Below are 17,548 nucleotides of genomic sequence, written 5' to 3' on the forward strand. Positions count from 1 at the left end.
CACTTCCCTGAGAAAGCTTCTGCTCAGTAAGTGAACAAGTTCAAAGTGCCTTTTAAGTGGGCTGAAGAGAGATTTAGGGCGTCTACCTGCTGGGGTTCGAGAAACTAGCAGCCTCCAGTCGTATCAGAACTGTGATTAACATCTCATACCCCAGAAGACCACGTGTTGCCCAGACAATATTCAATTCCATATACATACTGCTTTGTTTTTGGTTGCGTGTGTGTTTTTTTTTGTTTGTTTGTTTGGTTTTTTTTCTGGTTTGGTTTTTTTTTTTGTTTATTTTGACGTTCTAGATTGTTGTTTTGTTTTTTAAGTTCAACCTTTTCCATACAGATCCTTTTTCTTTCTCAATTTTTCTAGTTTAATTATAATTTCCCATTGCTGCCTATTTCAATAATCAGAACTTCATTTTTGTTAGTGTTTCTACCACTAGTATTTGGTTTTTCCAGCCAATTTTATGCCATAAAGCTTTCTGTTTGCTTGTTTTGGTTTGATTTATAGCATTTTTGTCTTTCCTCTCTACTTGGTGGAGGTGGGGTACTGTGTCTGATCAGGTTAGCAAAGAGCTGCTGACCTCAAGTGAACCACCCCACTTGGCACCCCCAGAAGGTGTTTTTTTTTTTTTAAGGTTGTATCAAAGTACCCTACTGTACACCTATATTGCTCTGTCTCCCTCTTTCTGTGCCTCTCTTCTTTTTGTCAATATTCCTTTCACCCAACCACTCTCCTTTCTCTATTTTTCTTTTTTTTTCATTTTTTTTTTTTTCTTATCACTCGGTCCTCATTTCTTTCATCGCTTTTTTGCTCTTAAACCTTCTCACCCTTCTGGTCCTGTAACCCTTAGTCCACAGGCACAAGAACTTAAAGAGCAACAGGAATTGAAAGGAAAATTAGGGCAAGTAAACAGATAAAAGAAATCACCCATGAGGAAGAATCAGCAGAAAACTCCAGGCAACATGAAGAACCAGTCCAGAACTACCCCGCCAAGGGACCATGAGGTAGCTACTGCAGAGGATTCCACCTATACAGAAATGTTAGGAATGACAGGGAATTTAGAATACACATGTTGAAAACAATGAAGGACATGATGGAAACAATGAAGGAAACTGTTAATAAAGTGGAAAATAACCAAAAGGAAATTCAAAAACAGAATCAAATAAGAGATGAACGATATGAAGAATATAAAAAGGATATAGCAGAGCTGAAGGAAATGAAACAGTCAATCAGGGAACTTAAAGATGCAATGGAAAGTATCAGCAACAGGTTAGACCATGCAGAAGAAAGAATTTCAGAGGTAGAAGACAAAGTTTTTGAGATAACTCAGATAGTAAAAGAGGCAGAAAAGAAGAGAGAGAAAGCAGAACGTTCACTGTCAGAATTATGGGACTTTATGAAGCGTTCCAACATACGAGTTATAGGAATTCCAGAAGGGGAAGAAGAATGCCCCAGAGGAATGGAAGCCATACTAGAGAATATTATAAAAGAAAATTTCCCAAATATCACCAAAGATTCTGACACACTGCTTTCAGAGGGATATCGGACCCCAGGTCGCCTCAACTCTAACCGAGCTTCTCCAAGACACATTGTGATGAACCTGTCCAAAGTCAAGACCAAAGAAAAGATTCTGCAAGCTGCCAGGAGTAAGCGCCAGTTGACCTACAGGGGCAAATCCATCAGATTGACCTCACACTTCTCTAATGAAACTTTCCAAGCAAGAAGACAATGGTCATCTACCTTTAATCCACTTAAACAGAACAATTTTCAGCCCAGAATTCTGTACCCTGCTAAGCTAAGCTTCAAAATTGACGGAGAAATCAAATCATTTACGGATATACAAACATTGAGGAAATTCGCCACAACAAGACCAGCTCTACAGGAAATACTTCAACCTGTTCTGCACACTGACCACCACAATGGATCAGCAGCATAGTAAGAACTCAGAAATTAAAGGACAGAACCTAACCTCCACACTGATGCAAAAGATAAAACTAAGCAATGGACTCTCACAAAATAAGACGAATAGAATACTACCACACTTGTCAATTATCTCAATAAATGTTAATGGCTTGAATTCCCCACTGAAGAGACATAGATTGGTTGACTGGATTAAAAAACACAAGCCATCCATTTGCTGTCTGCAAGAAACACACCTGGCTTCAAAAGACAAATTAAAGCTCCGAGTCAAGGGTTGGAAGACAATTTTTCAGGCAAATGGAATTCAGAAGAAAAGAGGAGTTGCAATCTTATTTTCAGACACATGTGGATATAAAGCAACTAAAGTCAAAAAAGACAAAGATGGTCACTTTATATTGGTCAAGGGAAAAATACAACAAGAAGACATTTCAATTCTAAATATTTATGCACCCAATTTAAATGCTCCCAGATTCTTGAAGCAGACCTTACTCAGTCTGAGCAATATGATATCTGATAATACCATCATAACAGGGGACTTTAACACTCCTCTTACAGAGCTGGACAGATCCTCTAAACAGAAATTAAACAAGGATATAAGAGACTTAAATGAGACTCTAGAACAACTGTGCTTGATAGACGCATATAGAACACTCCACCCCAAAGATAAAGAATATACATTCTTCTCATCACCCCATGGAACATTCTCCAAAATTGATCATATCTTGGGACACAAAACAAATATCAACAGAATCAAAAGAATTGAAATTTTACCTTGTATCTTCTCAGACCATAAGGCACTAAAGGTGGAACTCAACTCTAACAAAAATGCTCGACCCCACCCAAAGGCATGGAAATTAAACAATCTTCTGTTGAATAACAGATGGGTGAAGGAAGAAATAAAACAGGAAATCATTAACTTCCTTGAGCATAACAACAATGAAGACACGAGCTACCAAAACCTGTGGGATACTGCAAAAGCAGTTTTGAGAGGAAAATTCATCGCTTTAGATGCCTACATTCGAAAAACTGAAAGAGAGCACATCAACAATCTCACAAGAGATCTTATGGAATTGGAAAAAGAAGAACAATCTAAGCCTAAACTCAGTAGAAGAAAAGAAATATCCAAAATCAAATCAGAGATCAATGAAATTGAAAACAAAAGAATCATTCAGAAAATTAATGAAACAAGGAGTTGGTTTTTTGAAAAAATAAATAAAATAGATAAACCATTGGCCAGACTAACGAGGAATAGAAAAGTAAAATCTCTAGTAACCTCAATCAGAAATGATAAAGGGGAAATAACAACTGATCCCACAGAGATACAAGAGATCATCTCTAAATACTACCAGAAACTCTATGCCCAGAAATTTGACAATGTGAAAGAAATGGATCAATATTTGGAATCACACCCTCTCCCTAGACTCAGCCAGGAAGAAATAGAGCTCCTGAACAGACCAATTTCAAGCACTGAGATTAAAGAAACAATAAAAAAGCTTCCAACCAAAAAATGCCCTGGTCCAGATGGCTTCACTCCAGAATTCTATCAAACCTTCAAGGAAGAGCTTATTCCTGTACTGCAGAAATTATTCCAAAAAATTGAGGAAGAAGGAATCTTCCCCAACACATTCTATGAAGCAAACATCACCCTGATACCAAAACCAGGAAAAGACCCAAACAAAAAGGAGAATTTCAGACCAATCTCACTCATGAACATAGATGCAAAAATTCTCAACAAAATCCTAGCCAATAGATTACAGCTTATCATCAAAAAAGTCATTCATCATGATCAAGTAGGCTTCATCCCAGGGATGCAAGGCTGGTTTAACATACGCAAGTCTATAAACGTTATCCACCATATTAACAGAGGCAAAAATAAAGATCACATGATCCTCTCAATAGATGCAGAAAAAGCATTTGATAAAATCCAGCATCCTTTTCTAATTAGAACACTGAAGAGTATAGGCATAGGTGGCACATTTCTAAAACTGATTGAAGCTATCTATGACAAACCCACAGCCAATATTTTACTGAATGGAGTAAAACTCAAAGCTTTTCCTCTTAGAACTGGAACCAGACAAGGTTGTCCTCTGTCACCTTTACTATTCAACATAGTGCTGGAAGTTCTAGCCAATACAATTAGGCAAGACAAGGAAATAAAGGGAATCCAAATGGGAGCAGAGGAGGTCAAACTCTCCCTCTTTGCTGACGACATGATCTTATACTTAGAGAACCCCAAAGACTCAACCACAAGACTCCTAGAAGTCATCAAAAAATACAGTAATGTTTCAGGATATAAAATCAATGTCCACAAGTCAGTAGCCTTTGTGTACACCAATAACAGTCAAGATGAGAAGCTAATTAAGGACACAACTCCCTTCACCATAGTTTCAAAGAAAATCAAATACCTAGGAATATACCTAACGAAGGAGGTGAAGGACCTGTATAAAGAAAACTATGAAATCCTCAGAAAGGAAATAGCAGAGGATATTAACAAATGGAAGAACTTACCATGCTCATGGATGGGAAGAATCAACATTGTTAAAATGTCCATACTTCCCAAAGCAATCTACCTATTCAATGCCATTCCTATCAAAATACCAACATCATACTTTCAAGATTTGGAAAAAATGATTCTGCGTTTTGTATGGAACTGGAAAAAACCCCGTATAGCTAAGGCAGTTCTCTGTAATAAAAATAAAGCTGGGGGCATCAGCATACCAGATTTTAGTCTGTACTACAAAGCCATAGTGCTCAAGACAGCATGGTACTGGCACAAAAACAGAGACATAGACACTTGGAATCGAATGGAAAACCAAGAAATGAAACTAACATCTTACAACCACCTAATCTTTGATAAACCAAACAAGAACATACCTTGGGGGAAAGACTCCCTATTCAATAAATGGTGTTGGGAGAACTGGATGTCTACATGTAAAAGACTGAAACTGGACCCACACCTTTCCCCACTCACAAAAATTGATTCAAGATGGATAAAGGACTTAAACTTAAGGCATGAAACAATAAAAACCCTCCAAGAAAGCATAGGAAAAACACTGGAAGATATTGGCCTGGGGAAAGACTTCATGAAGAAGACTGCCATGGCAATTGCAACAACAACAAAAATAAACAAATGGGACTTCATTAAACTGAAAAGCTTCTGTACTGCTAAGGAGACAATAACCAAAGCAAAGAGACAACCTACACAATGGGAAAGGATATTTGCATATTTTCAATCAGACAAAAGCTTGATAACTAGGATCTATAGAGAACTCAAAGTAATCCACATGAAAAAAGCCAACAATCCCTTATATCAATGGGCAAGAGACATGAATAGAACTTTCTCTAAAGACGACAGACGAATGGCTAACAAACACATGAAAAAATGTTCATCATCTCTATATATTAGAGAAATGCAAATCAAAACAACCCTGAGATATCATCTAACCCCAGTGAGAATGGCCCACATCACAAAATCTCAAAACTGCAGATGCTGGCGTGGATGTGGAGAGAAGGGAACACTTTTACACTGCTGGTGGGACTGCAAACTAGTACAGCCTTTCTGGAAGGAAGTATGGAGAATCCTCAAAGCACTCAAGCTAGACCTCCCATTTGATCCTGCAATCCCATTACTGGGCATCTACCCAGAAGGAAAAAAATCCTTTTATCATAAGGACACTTGTACTAGACTGTTTATTGCAGCTCAATTTACAATCGCCAAAATGTGGAAACAGCCTAAATGCCCACCAACCCAGGAATGGATTAACAAGCTGTGGTATATGTATACCATGGAATACTATTCAGCCATTAAAAAAAATGGAGACTTTACATCCTTCGTATTAACCTGGATGGACGTGGAAGATATTATTCTTAGTAAAGCATCACAAGAATGGAGAAGCATGAATCCTATGTACTCAATTTTGATACGAGGACAATTAATGACAATTATGGTTATGGGGGGGGAACAGAAAGAGGGAAGGAGGGAGGTGGGTGGGGCCTTGGTGTGTGTCACACTTTATGGGGGCAAGACATGATTGCAAGGGGGACTTTACCTAACAATTGCAATCAGTGTAACCTGGCTTATTGTACCCTCAATGAATCCCCAACAATAAAAAAAAAAAAAAAATGGAAGTCACGAATTTTTGATGTCAGGAGTGACATCTACTATAGATCCTGCTGAAGTTAAAATAATAATAAAAGGGATAAGATGGGTGACCTTATGGCAGTAACTTAACTTTATATAAAAAACACACTGAAACAAGAGAAAGTAGAAATCCAACTAGTCCTGTTAATCTATTAAAGAAATTAGATGTGTAAGCAAAATTTTATCACAAAGAAAATTTCAAACATTAAATGAATTCTATTAGCCTTTAAAAAACTAGAACCATTTTTAACAAACTCTGACAACAGAGGAGAAAGAAAAAGGAAACACTTTCCAAATTATTTTATAAGATTAGCTTACACTGTTATCAAAACCTGATATAAATAGCATGAGAAAATTTTTATACCTATGTCCTGAGGAACATAGGTATAAAAATCATCTAACGAAATGCTAACCCAATTAAAATTAATCCCTAAGAATGCAAGGTTCATTTCACATTTGAAAATCAACTCTGGGCGGCGCCTGTGGCTCAGTGAGTAGGGCGCTGGCCCCATATGCTGAGGGTGGCGGGTTCAAACCCAGCCCCAGCCAAACTGCAACAAAAAATAGCCGGGCGTTGTGGTGGGCGCCTGTAGTCTCAGCTGCTGGGGAGGCTGAGGCAAGAGAATCGCGTAAGCCCAAGAGTAGAGGTTGCTGTGAGCCGTGTGACGCCACAGCACTCTACCTGAGGGTGGTACAGTGAGACTCTGTCTCTACAAAAAAAAAAAAAAAAGAAAATCAACTTCTGTAATTCAACATATAGACAGAATAAAAGAGATAAACAATAGGGTCATTACCAATGCAGAAAAATCATTTGACAGAATTCTACTACACTTCTACACTTTCATGATTAAAAAAAAAAAAAAAACTACGTATAGAAAAGAATATTCTCAATCTGATAAAAGAAAGCACTTCTACCATCATGGTTAATAGGGACTTAGGGAACACTTTCCCCTACAATAGGGTACAAGGTTTTCTACCCTCCTCCCTTCTATTTTTTTTTTTTTTTTGCTTCTTTAATTTCAGATTAATCTGAGGGTGCACACGATTAATTTACATTGTTTGCATTTATAAGATAAAGTCCAAGTCGTAGTTGTTTCCTTCATCCGGGAAGTATGTCATGTAACTGTGTATTGTTCTCGTTGGGTGGGAACTTGCTGAACCCTTTGCCCCACCTCCTGCCTTCTTGAACTAGAGTTTTTCTTCAAGTGAGCACACTATTGTTAATGTACTAGTTTTAACTTACTATTGAGTACGTATGGTGCTTATTTTTTCATTCCTGTGTTACTTAGGGTGTCCATCCAGGTTTTTACAAAAGATACAGAATCTCCATCTTTTTATGGCTGAATAGTATTCCATAGCATACATACACTGTAGATTATTAATCTATTCATGTTTTGAAGGGCATTTGGGTTGTTTCTACATCTTTGCAATTGTGAATTGGGCTGCTATAAACATTCGAGTGCAAGTGTTCTTATGGTAAAATGACTTTTATTCTTTTGGGTAGATACCTAGTAATATGATTGCAGGATCAAATGGAAGGTCTGCTTTTAGTTATTTGAAAACTCTCCATACTTCTTTCCATAAAGACTGTACTAATTTGTAGTCCCATCAACTGCAAGAGTACAAGAATGTACCCATCAAGAGTACAAGAATGTTCTCTTTTCTCTGTATCCATACCTATATCTGTTGCTCTGGGACCTTATCAGGTGGGTCATTCTCACTGGGGCTAGGTAAAATCTCAAAGTGGTTTTGATTTGCATTTCTCTGACAATTAGAGATGATGAGCATTTTTTCATGTGTTTGTTAGTCATTTGTTCTCATGAGAAAAGATTCTGTTCATGTGTCTTGCCCAGTTTTTAATGGGGTTGTTTGCTATATTTTTTTGTTGATATGCTAGATCTCTTTTTATATTCTGGTTATTAGCCCTTTGTCAGATTCATAGCATGAAAATATCTTCTCCCACTCTGAAGGTTGTCTTTTTGCTTTGTTGATCATCTCCTTAGCTGTGCAGAAACTTTTAGACTTGATCAGGTCTCATTTATTTAGTTTTGCTGTTGTTGCAGTTGTCTTTAGGGTCTTTCCCAAGACTAATACCAAGAGTTTTGTGTCTTAGATTTAAATCTTTTATTCATCGTGATTTAATTTTTGTAAGTGAAGAGATGTGGGTCTAAATTCAGTTTTTTATATGTGGGTAACAAGTTCTCCCAGCACCATTTATTAACTAAGGGTTCTTTTCCCCAATTTATGCTTATGTTTGCTTTACCAAAGATCAGATGGCAATGAGGCTGGTTTTGTCTCTAGGTCCACTATTCTATTCCATAGATCTTATGTCTCTGTTGTCATGACCGTACCATGCTATTTTGATCACTATGGACAAAGTCTTTTATCTTTAATATGTGCTGAAGGTCTTAGCTAGTGCAATAACACACAAAGAAGAAATGAAAGGTAGAAAAATGGAAAAGCAGAAGTTAAACAGTATTCACTAAGGACATGATTGTTTATAAAATCCTCAGAAATATATAAAACAACTGCTAGAACTCACAAGTAAATTTAGCAAGGTTATAGGAGACAAGTTCTATATACAAAAATGAATTGTATTTCTACTTACTAGTAGCAAATTACTTGGAAATGAAGTTTTAAAATTCATTTTCAATTGTATCAATTGAAATTTTTGTATCAGTTTTCAAAATACATAGGAAAAAATTTAAGAAAAGATGTGTAAGACTTCTTAGATGAAACGATAAAACATGAAAGAAATCAAACAAAGCCTAAATAAATGGAGGTATATATCATGTGAATAGATTGGAAGAGTCAATATTGTCCTGCTGAAATTGATCTATATATTCAACACAATCCAAGTTAAATTCTCAATAACTTTTTTCATAGAAAATGATAAATGGATCCTAAAATCTATATATAAAAGCAAAGGCCAAACAAACTTTGAACAAAACTAAAGTTGAAGAGTTTCTTTACCTAGTGCCAAGACTTACCATGAATCTATAGTAATCAAGATTGTGTTATTGGTATATGGATAGACAAATGGATCAATAAAAAAAATCAATAGAGTCCAGTAATAGATCCTGATGTACATATATATGATAAATTGATTTTCAACAAAGTACCAAGGAATTTCAATAAGGAAAGGAAAGTCTTTAATAAATGGTGCTGGGACAACTGTATAAATATAGAGAGGAAAGAACTTCACCTCCTACCTCATACAACACAGAGAAATTAATTTGGTGTGGATCATAGACTAAATGTAAACCTGAAACTATAAAGATACAAAAAGATGTATAAGAAAAAAGTATTTGTGTGACTTTGGGCTAGGCAAGGAGTTTTAAGGCACAGTAAGCATCAGTATAAATAATGATAAACTGGACGTCATGAAAATTAAACTGATAATCAAAGCATCTGCATCAGCCAATGATATATGAGTCTTTTATGTACTATTCTTGATATTTTCTACAAATTGTTTGAAATTATTTACAAATAAAAAGCTTAAAAAGATGACATTAAGAAAATACGGAAGAAAATATTCACAATACGTGTATCTGAAATAGCATGTTTACAAAATATATAAAGAACTATTACAATTATAAGAAAGCAATCTTATAAAAATTGAGCAAAAGACTTATTAACACATACTTCATAAAGGAGATACACTAACAGATAACTGTAAAAGTGCTCAGTGTCATTACTTGTAAGGAAAAATGCCAATAATATCCTTCTTATGACTACTTAAATTGGCTAAGATTTAACAGTCCAATAATACAAAAAGTAATTGAGGATGTGGAACCACTACAACCACTTTGAAGAGCTATTTTTATGAGGTTGTACAAACATTTGTCCCCAATGACTCAGCAATCCCATTCTCAGTTGTTTTTCAAGAGAATAAAAATAGGCTCAGTGCCTGTAGCTCAGTGGCTAGGGCACCAGCCACATACATCAGAGCTGGTGGGTTCAAGCCCCGCCTGGGCCTGCTAAATAACGACAACTGCAACAAAAAAACAGCCAGGTGTAATGGCGGGCACCTGTAGTCTCAGCTACTTGGGAGGCTGAGGCAAGAGGTTCACTTAAACCCAAGAGTTTAAGATTGCTGTGACCCATGATGCTGCTGCACTCTACTGAGGGCAACATAGTGAGACTCTGTCTCAAAAAAAAAAAAAGAGAGAATGAAAATACATGTCCATAAAAAGACACTAAAAGCATGTTGATACAGGTTTTATTCATAAGAAACCAAAACTGGAAGCAACTCAAAATTTCCAGCAACAGGAAAATAAAGTGTTGTCTATCCATACAAGACATAACATTGAAAAAAAATAACTATTGATACATACCTTATCATGAATCTCAAAAATGTCATATTAAGTGGAAAAAGATAGTCACAAAAGAGTATATTTCATATCTGCCGCGGACCGCCGGTCGATGGGCCTCAGTCCGAGGGTGATCAGGGAGAACGGTACAGGTTGGTTGAGAGGTCGACGCAGGAAAAATGACAGACTGCCACACAGCATGTGATGAAGGAAGCAGCTGTAAATTTTACTGAGAGTATATGTTGGTATTTATACATTTTCTTTCCAAGGTTTAAACAATGTAATCTTTATTCTGCTTATGTTTGTAAATTATCTTTGTGTCTGCATATGCGGTTTATCATGCATTACATGTTTTCAAGGTTTTGTTCTTCGGAGGGAGGTGGTTTATCTTTTCAAGGTTTTGCTCTCTGGAGGGAGGTGGTTTATCAGTAACACCTGGTTATTCCCTCTTATCTAGGAATGTCAAGGCTTGTGACTTTTCTTAGCCCTGCAATTTTTTTTTCAGTTTCTTATAATTTCTTTTAAAAACAGCTGAATATATTCTTTTACGTATAATGCTTGACTACTTCTATATATATTTTCTATATATTTTTATTCTTATTAGTAACTATACTTTGATTCATAATTAATTGTTTGTCAAACATTAAATTACTCTATTGATTTGTATTACTTATGAAAATTAGTGAAGCAAGATGTTTTTCTAAGTAAAGTTTTACTGCAGGTGGTGATGGTGCATGTTGTGTTGAAACATCTTGTTTGCTGTGCCTGCATTGTCTCATTTCACTGACATTTATGGTGGGAAAGTTCTGTTGTGCAGGCTTTCTTGGAGCCATTGAGTCTGGCACAGCCATTCTTGTTGTGCTTAATCTGGATCAGTAAACCACTGTGTTTATGCTTAGAATTAACAGAACAAACAAGCATTTAACTGAACATAAAGGTTTCTTAATTGTATGCCGTACCCCGTAGATGATTGCGTCAAAAAACAGCATGCTAGGCAACATTTCTGTTGCTGCGCACACTGGGGGTGCTGGGGGCTTCGCTCCGGGGAGCACAGACCTCCTTTCCGTCACTTACAGCGCGGACAGCGCCACCTCGCTGCGGCTTGATGCCGAGGGTGCAGCACATATCATTCCATTTATAAGAATTCAAGAACAGACGAAACTTATCTCTGGTGATAGACACTGGAAGAATGATAACCCATGGAGTCAGGATTGACCAGAGGGGTCCAGGAACAAACCTTCTAGCGTCATGGACATGTGCTGTGTTTTGATTGGAGTGGAAATTACATGGATGTATGTATTTATCAAAACACGTGATAATCTGTGCATTTAACTTTCACAAATTTCTACCCCAAAGAAGAAATGAAAGATACCATAACTGTTTTTATAATATTCATTCTCCACGTAGGGTAGAATCTGAGCCCTGTAGTAGCTTCCTGTTGTGAATAATAAACTTATGACCTCCTTACCTTGGCATAAACACCCTGCATGATTCGGCCCTTGCCTACCCTTTCTATCTCAGGCCTCTCCCTTACCTACTAGGTCCTAGTCTTGCTAGCTCTACAATCTGAAGTAGGTCATTTCTTGATTTTTTTTTTTTTACTTTAATCTCTTATTTGTTTCCTTCATTAAATTAGGATACCTTATACTTACTTTGTCACTTTATATTTTTCGCCTGCTTTTCTCTCTCAAAAAGAATCTCCCTGGGTGGCGCCTGTGGCTCAGTGAGCAGGGTGCCAGCCCCATATACCGAGGGTGGCGGGTTCAAACCCAGCCCCGGCCAAACTGCAACAAAAAAATAGCCGGGCATTGTGGCAGGCGCCTGTAGTCCCAGCTACTCGGGAGGCTGAGGCAGGAGAATCGCCTAAGCCCAGGAGTTGGAGGTTGCTGTGAGCTGTGTGACGCCACGGCACTCTACCGAGGGCAATAAAGTGAAACTCTGTCTCTACAAAAAAGAATCTCCCTGAGGATAGAGACTTTTTCCCTACCATTATTGTATCCTGAAACAATTCCAGCATATTGCCTAGCTCAATGTATTGAATGTATTAATGAACATTCCTGTAGTTCCTTGTGCTGATGAAGTAATGGTATATACTCAGTCATTCCTCTTTTTGGAGTTTGGTACTTAACAATTTAGATAGACGTTATATAGTCTTATCTCTACAAGTACAGCAATCCTTTAATAAAACTATATCACAGATGAGTTTTTTGGTTAATGCAGCACTTCTTTTTGTTCCCTTTTCCTTTCCAGATTCCCTATAGTCTTTCCTTCTATTTCCTAATCAGAACTTTTTTTGCACAAGAGACCTAATAACATCCCTAAAGACAATGCTTTCCAACTATATTTGATCCTGTACTCCATTGGTAATATATTTGCGCATACCCACTGCATTAGGTGCATTTATTTTGTTGCTACACTTCCTATTTAATATATGGTAAAACATGCACAAAAATAACATTTTTAAAAGGATGAAAGTTCTAATTTTTTCTTCCTGCATTTCAGTGCTCTCTCTTCCCTGTGTGCTCACCCCACTGTGAAGACACTGCCTTGGGGTAAATGTGGCACCAGGCCTACTTACACTGCAAAGTATAATACAGCAATAGTGCTAATACTTTTGCATTTTAAACTTTAGCACTGACTTATGGATTAAAAGGTTTTATTGCTTTTATAAATGAAATTATACATATAGTGCAGCTAAAGTAGAACTTTTAGGTCAGGAAAATACTCTGAAATCATCTCACCTAAGTTTTATTGTATTTATTCATAACATTTCTTAATCATGGTTTTTCCAGAGCAAGATATATAGAGTGTTTTAGAGGGAGACACTGAGATTAGAAAAGTGGAGAAGAAAAGCTATAGAAAAGACTATTTGTTTTTAAAAATAGTTAATTACACCCTAAATATTGACAATAGTGTATTTGAATGAAACGTCTCTCCATTGGGGATTGCTAAAGGTAGAAAATTAGTGATGTAGTACATCTAAAATGGGGAAAGATTGCTAAAAGTTGCTAAAAATGGGTAAAAATTATTTACTCTCAGATAAAAAGACAATATTTAAGGAAGCATCAATTCTACACTGCAGTAGCCTGAGACAGCTTTGGAGATTCTAAGCCTGCTGTGTTACCTCTGAGACCTAAAGGAAGCAGAACATAAAAATGAGCCTCTATCAGTTTGAAGCAAACCTAATCTTTGTGATCATGGCTGTAGTCTAAATCTATTAAAGATGTTCAAATTCAGTGTCCTTGGTATCACCGTGGGTTGACCTGAATAGTTAGCAATAAAGTTGTGTATTATAATTCTGGTTGGAAGATATGTGCTTAGGAAGTGAAACCAACAGTCAGTGTTTTGTGTCTGTCTCTAAGCAGACTAAGAGCCTATATAAAATGACAGGTGCATTTTTAGGGAGAGGAACCCATAATGTTTTCCTATTTAGTAGGTGACAGTATGTCCCAAGATAACACAAGCTTAGGGGGCTGGAACAAGCATGGTTATTAAAGGCTAGCAGTTTTTCAGTTCAAATTGAATTCTTTCATAGGCTATAAGACAGTGGAAATCTAGTGTAGAGTACTGAAATAAATTAGCATATTAAGTGAATTTATACATTCAGGCTTATGAGCACATTGAATTTAAGTAGAAAATTTTATTACTTCTTGAAATAAAAAGGCAATTCTTAAATTCTGTGTTTGATCCCCCTATTGGAAAGGGTCTATGTGATAAATTATATCATTTTGATGATTATCCAAAGAAGTGGTTGTTAAATTGATGGGAATATTTCTGTCTTCTCTCTGTCTCTTTTTTCAGAATTACTGATCTAGGGAATATCAAAAGAAGATTGTATTTATCAACGGTTCATAAGGAACTATCCTCAACCCCTCTTCATGCAAAAATCCCACTCTTCATGATCAAACGCAAAATTGTAAGTATCACATGAATATTAAATTCAATTCAACAAATATTAATTGTGGGCCTCCGTGTTTGAGACACTTGTTAAGTACCATGTGATATAAAAAATGAATAAAATTCATGGTCTTCCTTCCCCTCTCTTGAAAGAGCTTAAAATCTAAGGAAAAGAACATAAATATTTGAACTGATAATATTACCAAAACTGTGTTAAGAAGCATAGTAGAGGGTAGGGGAGAGGATGGGTGGAGGGAGTGTAATTGTTGGGACCACACCTATGGTGCATCTTACAAGGGTACATGTGAAACTTACTAAATATAAAATATAAATGTCTTAACATAATAACTAAGAAAATGCCATGAAGGCTATGTTAATCAGTTTGATGAAAATATTTCGAATTGTATATAAAACCAGCACATTGTACCCCATGATTGCATTAATGTAAATATATATGATTTAATTTAAAAAAAAATAGAGAAACAATTAAAAAAAAAAAGCACAGTGGAGAGAGAAAGTACTGTTGGTACTATGAAAGGGAAAGGAATTCATCTGACTATAGGGTGAGGATAGGCTTCATGAGGGAGATAGGGCGTGGTGTAGACTTGAAAGGACTGTAGAATATTTTTTTCTTTAGATAGGATCTCACTCTGTCACCCATGCTGGAGTGCAGTGGTACAATCATAGTTACCGTTGGTGCTATGAAAGGGAAAGGAATCTATCTGACTACAGGGTGGGCCTGTAGGATTGCTTGAGGGCCAAGAGGATTGCTTGAGCCCTGAATGCCTGGGCTCAAGCAGTCCTCTTGCCTCACTTCCTGAGTAGCTGGGACTATAAGCATATGCTACTATACCTGGCTAACATCTATATTATATATAGATATATATTTGGGGGGTTTCAGATTTTATGCTTGTTTTTGTGACCTTTGAAGGATCTAATTTGACTGACTTGTCTTTCTCTAACTAGGCATTTCAATACTTCTCTTAATATTATTTTGTATATTTCCTGTTCTAATATTTAATTAATACTTTCCTTTAAATTAACTCTCTTTTTCACTTAAATTTACTTTAAAAGAAAACTTTATACCACTCTGACAAATAGAAAACCAGTATAATTTTCCAAAAATAAAATTTAAAAAATAAACATACTGAAAACAAAACAATATTTTACAGTTTAGCTAAGTATTTTTTTTTGTTTAAGGCTCTGTGCTAAAAGGAGTTTATTAAAGATTTGATCTATATTCAAGCTTTCTCTCTGGCGTAGTTAGATCTGAAAGAAAGCTGATAAAGAGAACTGTTTGTTCTGTGATCCAGCGTCATTTAATGCTACTCACATGAGCCATCTAAAATCATTTCCTGAATGGTGTGTGTTCTACTCTATAGGAATTGCTAAGGTAGAGAAAGGGAAGTCATTAAAGCTTTTGACTGAGGGAGGAACACACAGTGAATTCTGTACTTTGGGAAGATTAGTCTGGCAGTGAAATTTGCAATGACTTGGAACATGTAGAAAGTGGAGGTGAGGAGATTAGGGTAAATGAGGAATGGGGTGGGGACAGTAGAGGAATGGATATGAAGCAACATTAGAAACTTCTAGCGAGATGAGCTAAGAGATATGTAAACAGACCTTTTCCATATAATGTGGTGTGAGAGCAAAAACAGTGAACCAAGGGCTACAAGAGGAGGACTTAGAGAAGACCCTTTGGAAAAAAAGAGGTTTCTGAGCTGGGCCTTGAAGGTTGGGAAGGAGTTAACCAGTTTAAGCATGAGATATGCAGGCAAGTCCAGTAATCTAGTGTTACTGAAAGAGAGACCAGAATAGGGGGAGGTGGATAAGGCTGCAGAGAAAAAAGAGGCAACCTCTTGACAGGCCTTGTCTTTCTAACCAGGGAGCCTGGAATTAATCCTTATAGCAGGGAAACATGGTCAGTTTTGCATTTTAGGTAGAACATTACTTGTAGAGGATGAGTGAGAAAGATAAAACATTCAGGTTGAAATTTTTGGAGGTACACATACATTGGAGTCCCAGACAGAGGTGTGGCCTGGCTGTTTGGGCTTTTTTTAAACCAAGGAGCTAGCATTTAAAGTCATGAGAATGGTTGAAATTGCCCACAGAAAGAGGAAAGAGGAGGAACTGCGGAGGCTTACCTACATAAGGAATGGGCAACGGGAAAAGAATCCAGGAAGCAGTAGGGCAACAGTGAGAAAACTGTAAGAAGGGCAGTGAGCATACTGAGCCGGTGACAGCATCAAGTGCGTACTTGCCATTTCTTTCAGTAGGCAAATCCATTGGTCTTGGTGTTGGAGTTGATAAAAGAAGTGTAATCAAACATAGCTTTGGAGACTGGCAGCCCTATAACAGATAGATTGTAGAATAAATTGATGGTTTCTGTTTGCAGTACAATTTTTTAAAAAATCTATTTAGTATTAAATGTTGATAAATTCTCAAAAATTAAATCTGAATACTCCAGCTATTAAACTATTTAAGATGTTAGGAAAATGCTTGACAACTAAAATTGCATTCATCCTTTTGTGTTAAGTATTAATTTCCTTATTCACGCAAGATTGTCTAGAGTTCAGGATTAGATGGTTTCCAAGAGTTAAAGCCCATATGGGACCAATAGGCTGTTGTATATGTGGCTGTGTGGTTAATAAATTAGATTTATCACTATCTTGCTATTGTGAGTTCAGTCACCTCTGTCAGTTAACTAACTCCGAAATCTTAAAATATTTCATTAAAATCTAAACTAATCATGATATATGTGGCTATAATCTACACATACAAGGTACATTCATGGAAATTTGGTATTTGAAAACAAAATATTAGCTTTCTATTACAAGTAAACCGCACAAATACTTTGCTGACATATGAAGCAGATTTGACTGAAATATCTTCCATATTTGATAAATGAGTCTTTTCAGATAAATATGAGCTGTGTGCTAACAGTACCAGGTATCTAATGACCTAAGAAATTTAGTATTTAAACTCTAAAGAAAATAGCACTAACAGGTACTGTGGAAGAGTGTTTCCTAACCCTCTTCTATTCATCTATCTATGTCATCTTTCCACTCATGGTCAAATGGCTCAATAAAGTATATAAAAGAAAGGAGATGCAGGCAAGAAAGTTACATGTAGTTGTTTAAAAGAGATAGTATGAAGAAATCAAACTGGTGACTATTTTATGTGACTTCAGCTCATGCTATGCTAAATTTTAAAAAGCAAAATATTCATCATATATTTAGAAGTTTCATTCTGAATATTGTTAAATCTAGGTTCTGATACTAGT

At 36.5% G+C, this 17,548-nt stretch overlaps 1 protein-coding gene across 1 annotated transcript in view; it reads left to right on the forward strand.

Annotated features, from left to right (window-relative positions):
• Window positions 1-17,548, forward strand: part of CFAP20DC (CFAP20 domain containing) — a 360,272-nt gene that overhangs the window by 109,545 nt on the left and 233,179 nt on the right. The window contains exon 5 of the mRNA XM_053599624.1: window positions 14,170-14,284. Coding sequence (XP_053455599.1) covers window positions 14,170-14,284 — 115 coding nt within the window. The remainder of the gene's footprint in view (window positions 1-14,169; window positions 14,285-17,548) is intronic.

The sequence above is a fragment of the Nycticebus coucang genome, chromosome 8 (assembly GCF_027406575.1).
Source record: "Nycticebus coucang isolate mNycCou1 chromosome 8, mNycCou1.pri, whole genome shotgun sequence".
Classification (NCBI taxonomy): domain Eukaryota; kingdom Metazoa; phylum Chordata; class Mammalia; order Primates; family Lorisidae; genus Nycticebus; species Nycticebus coucang.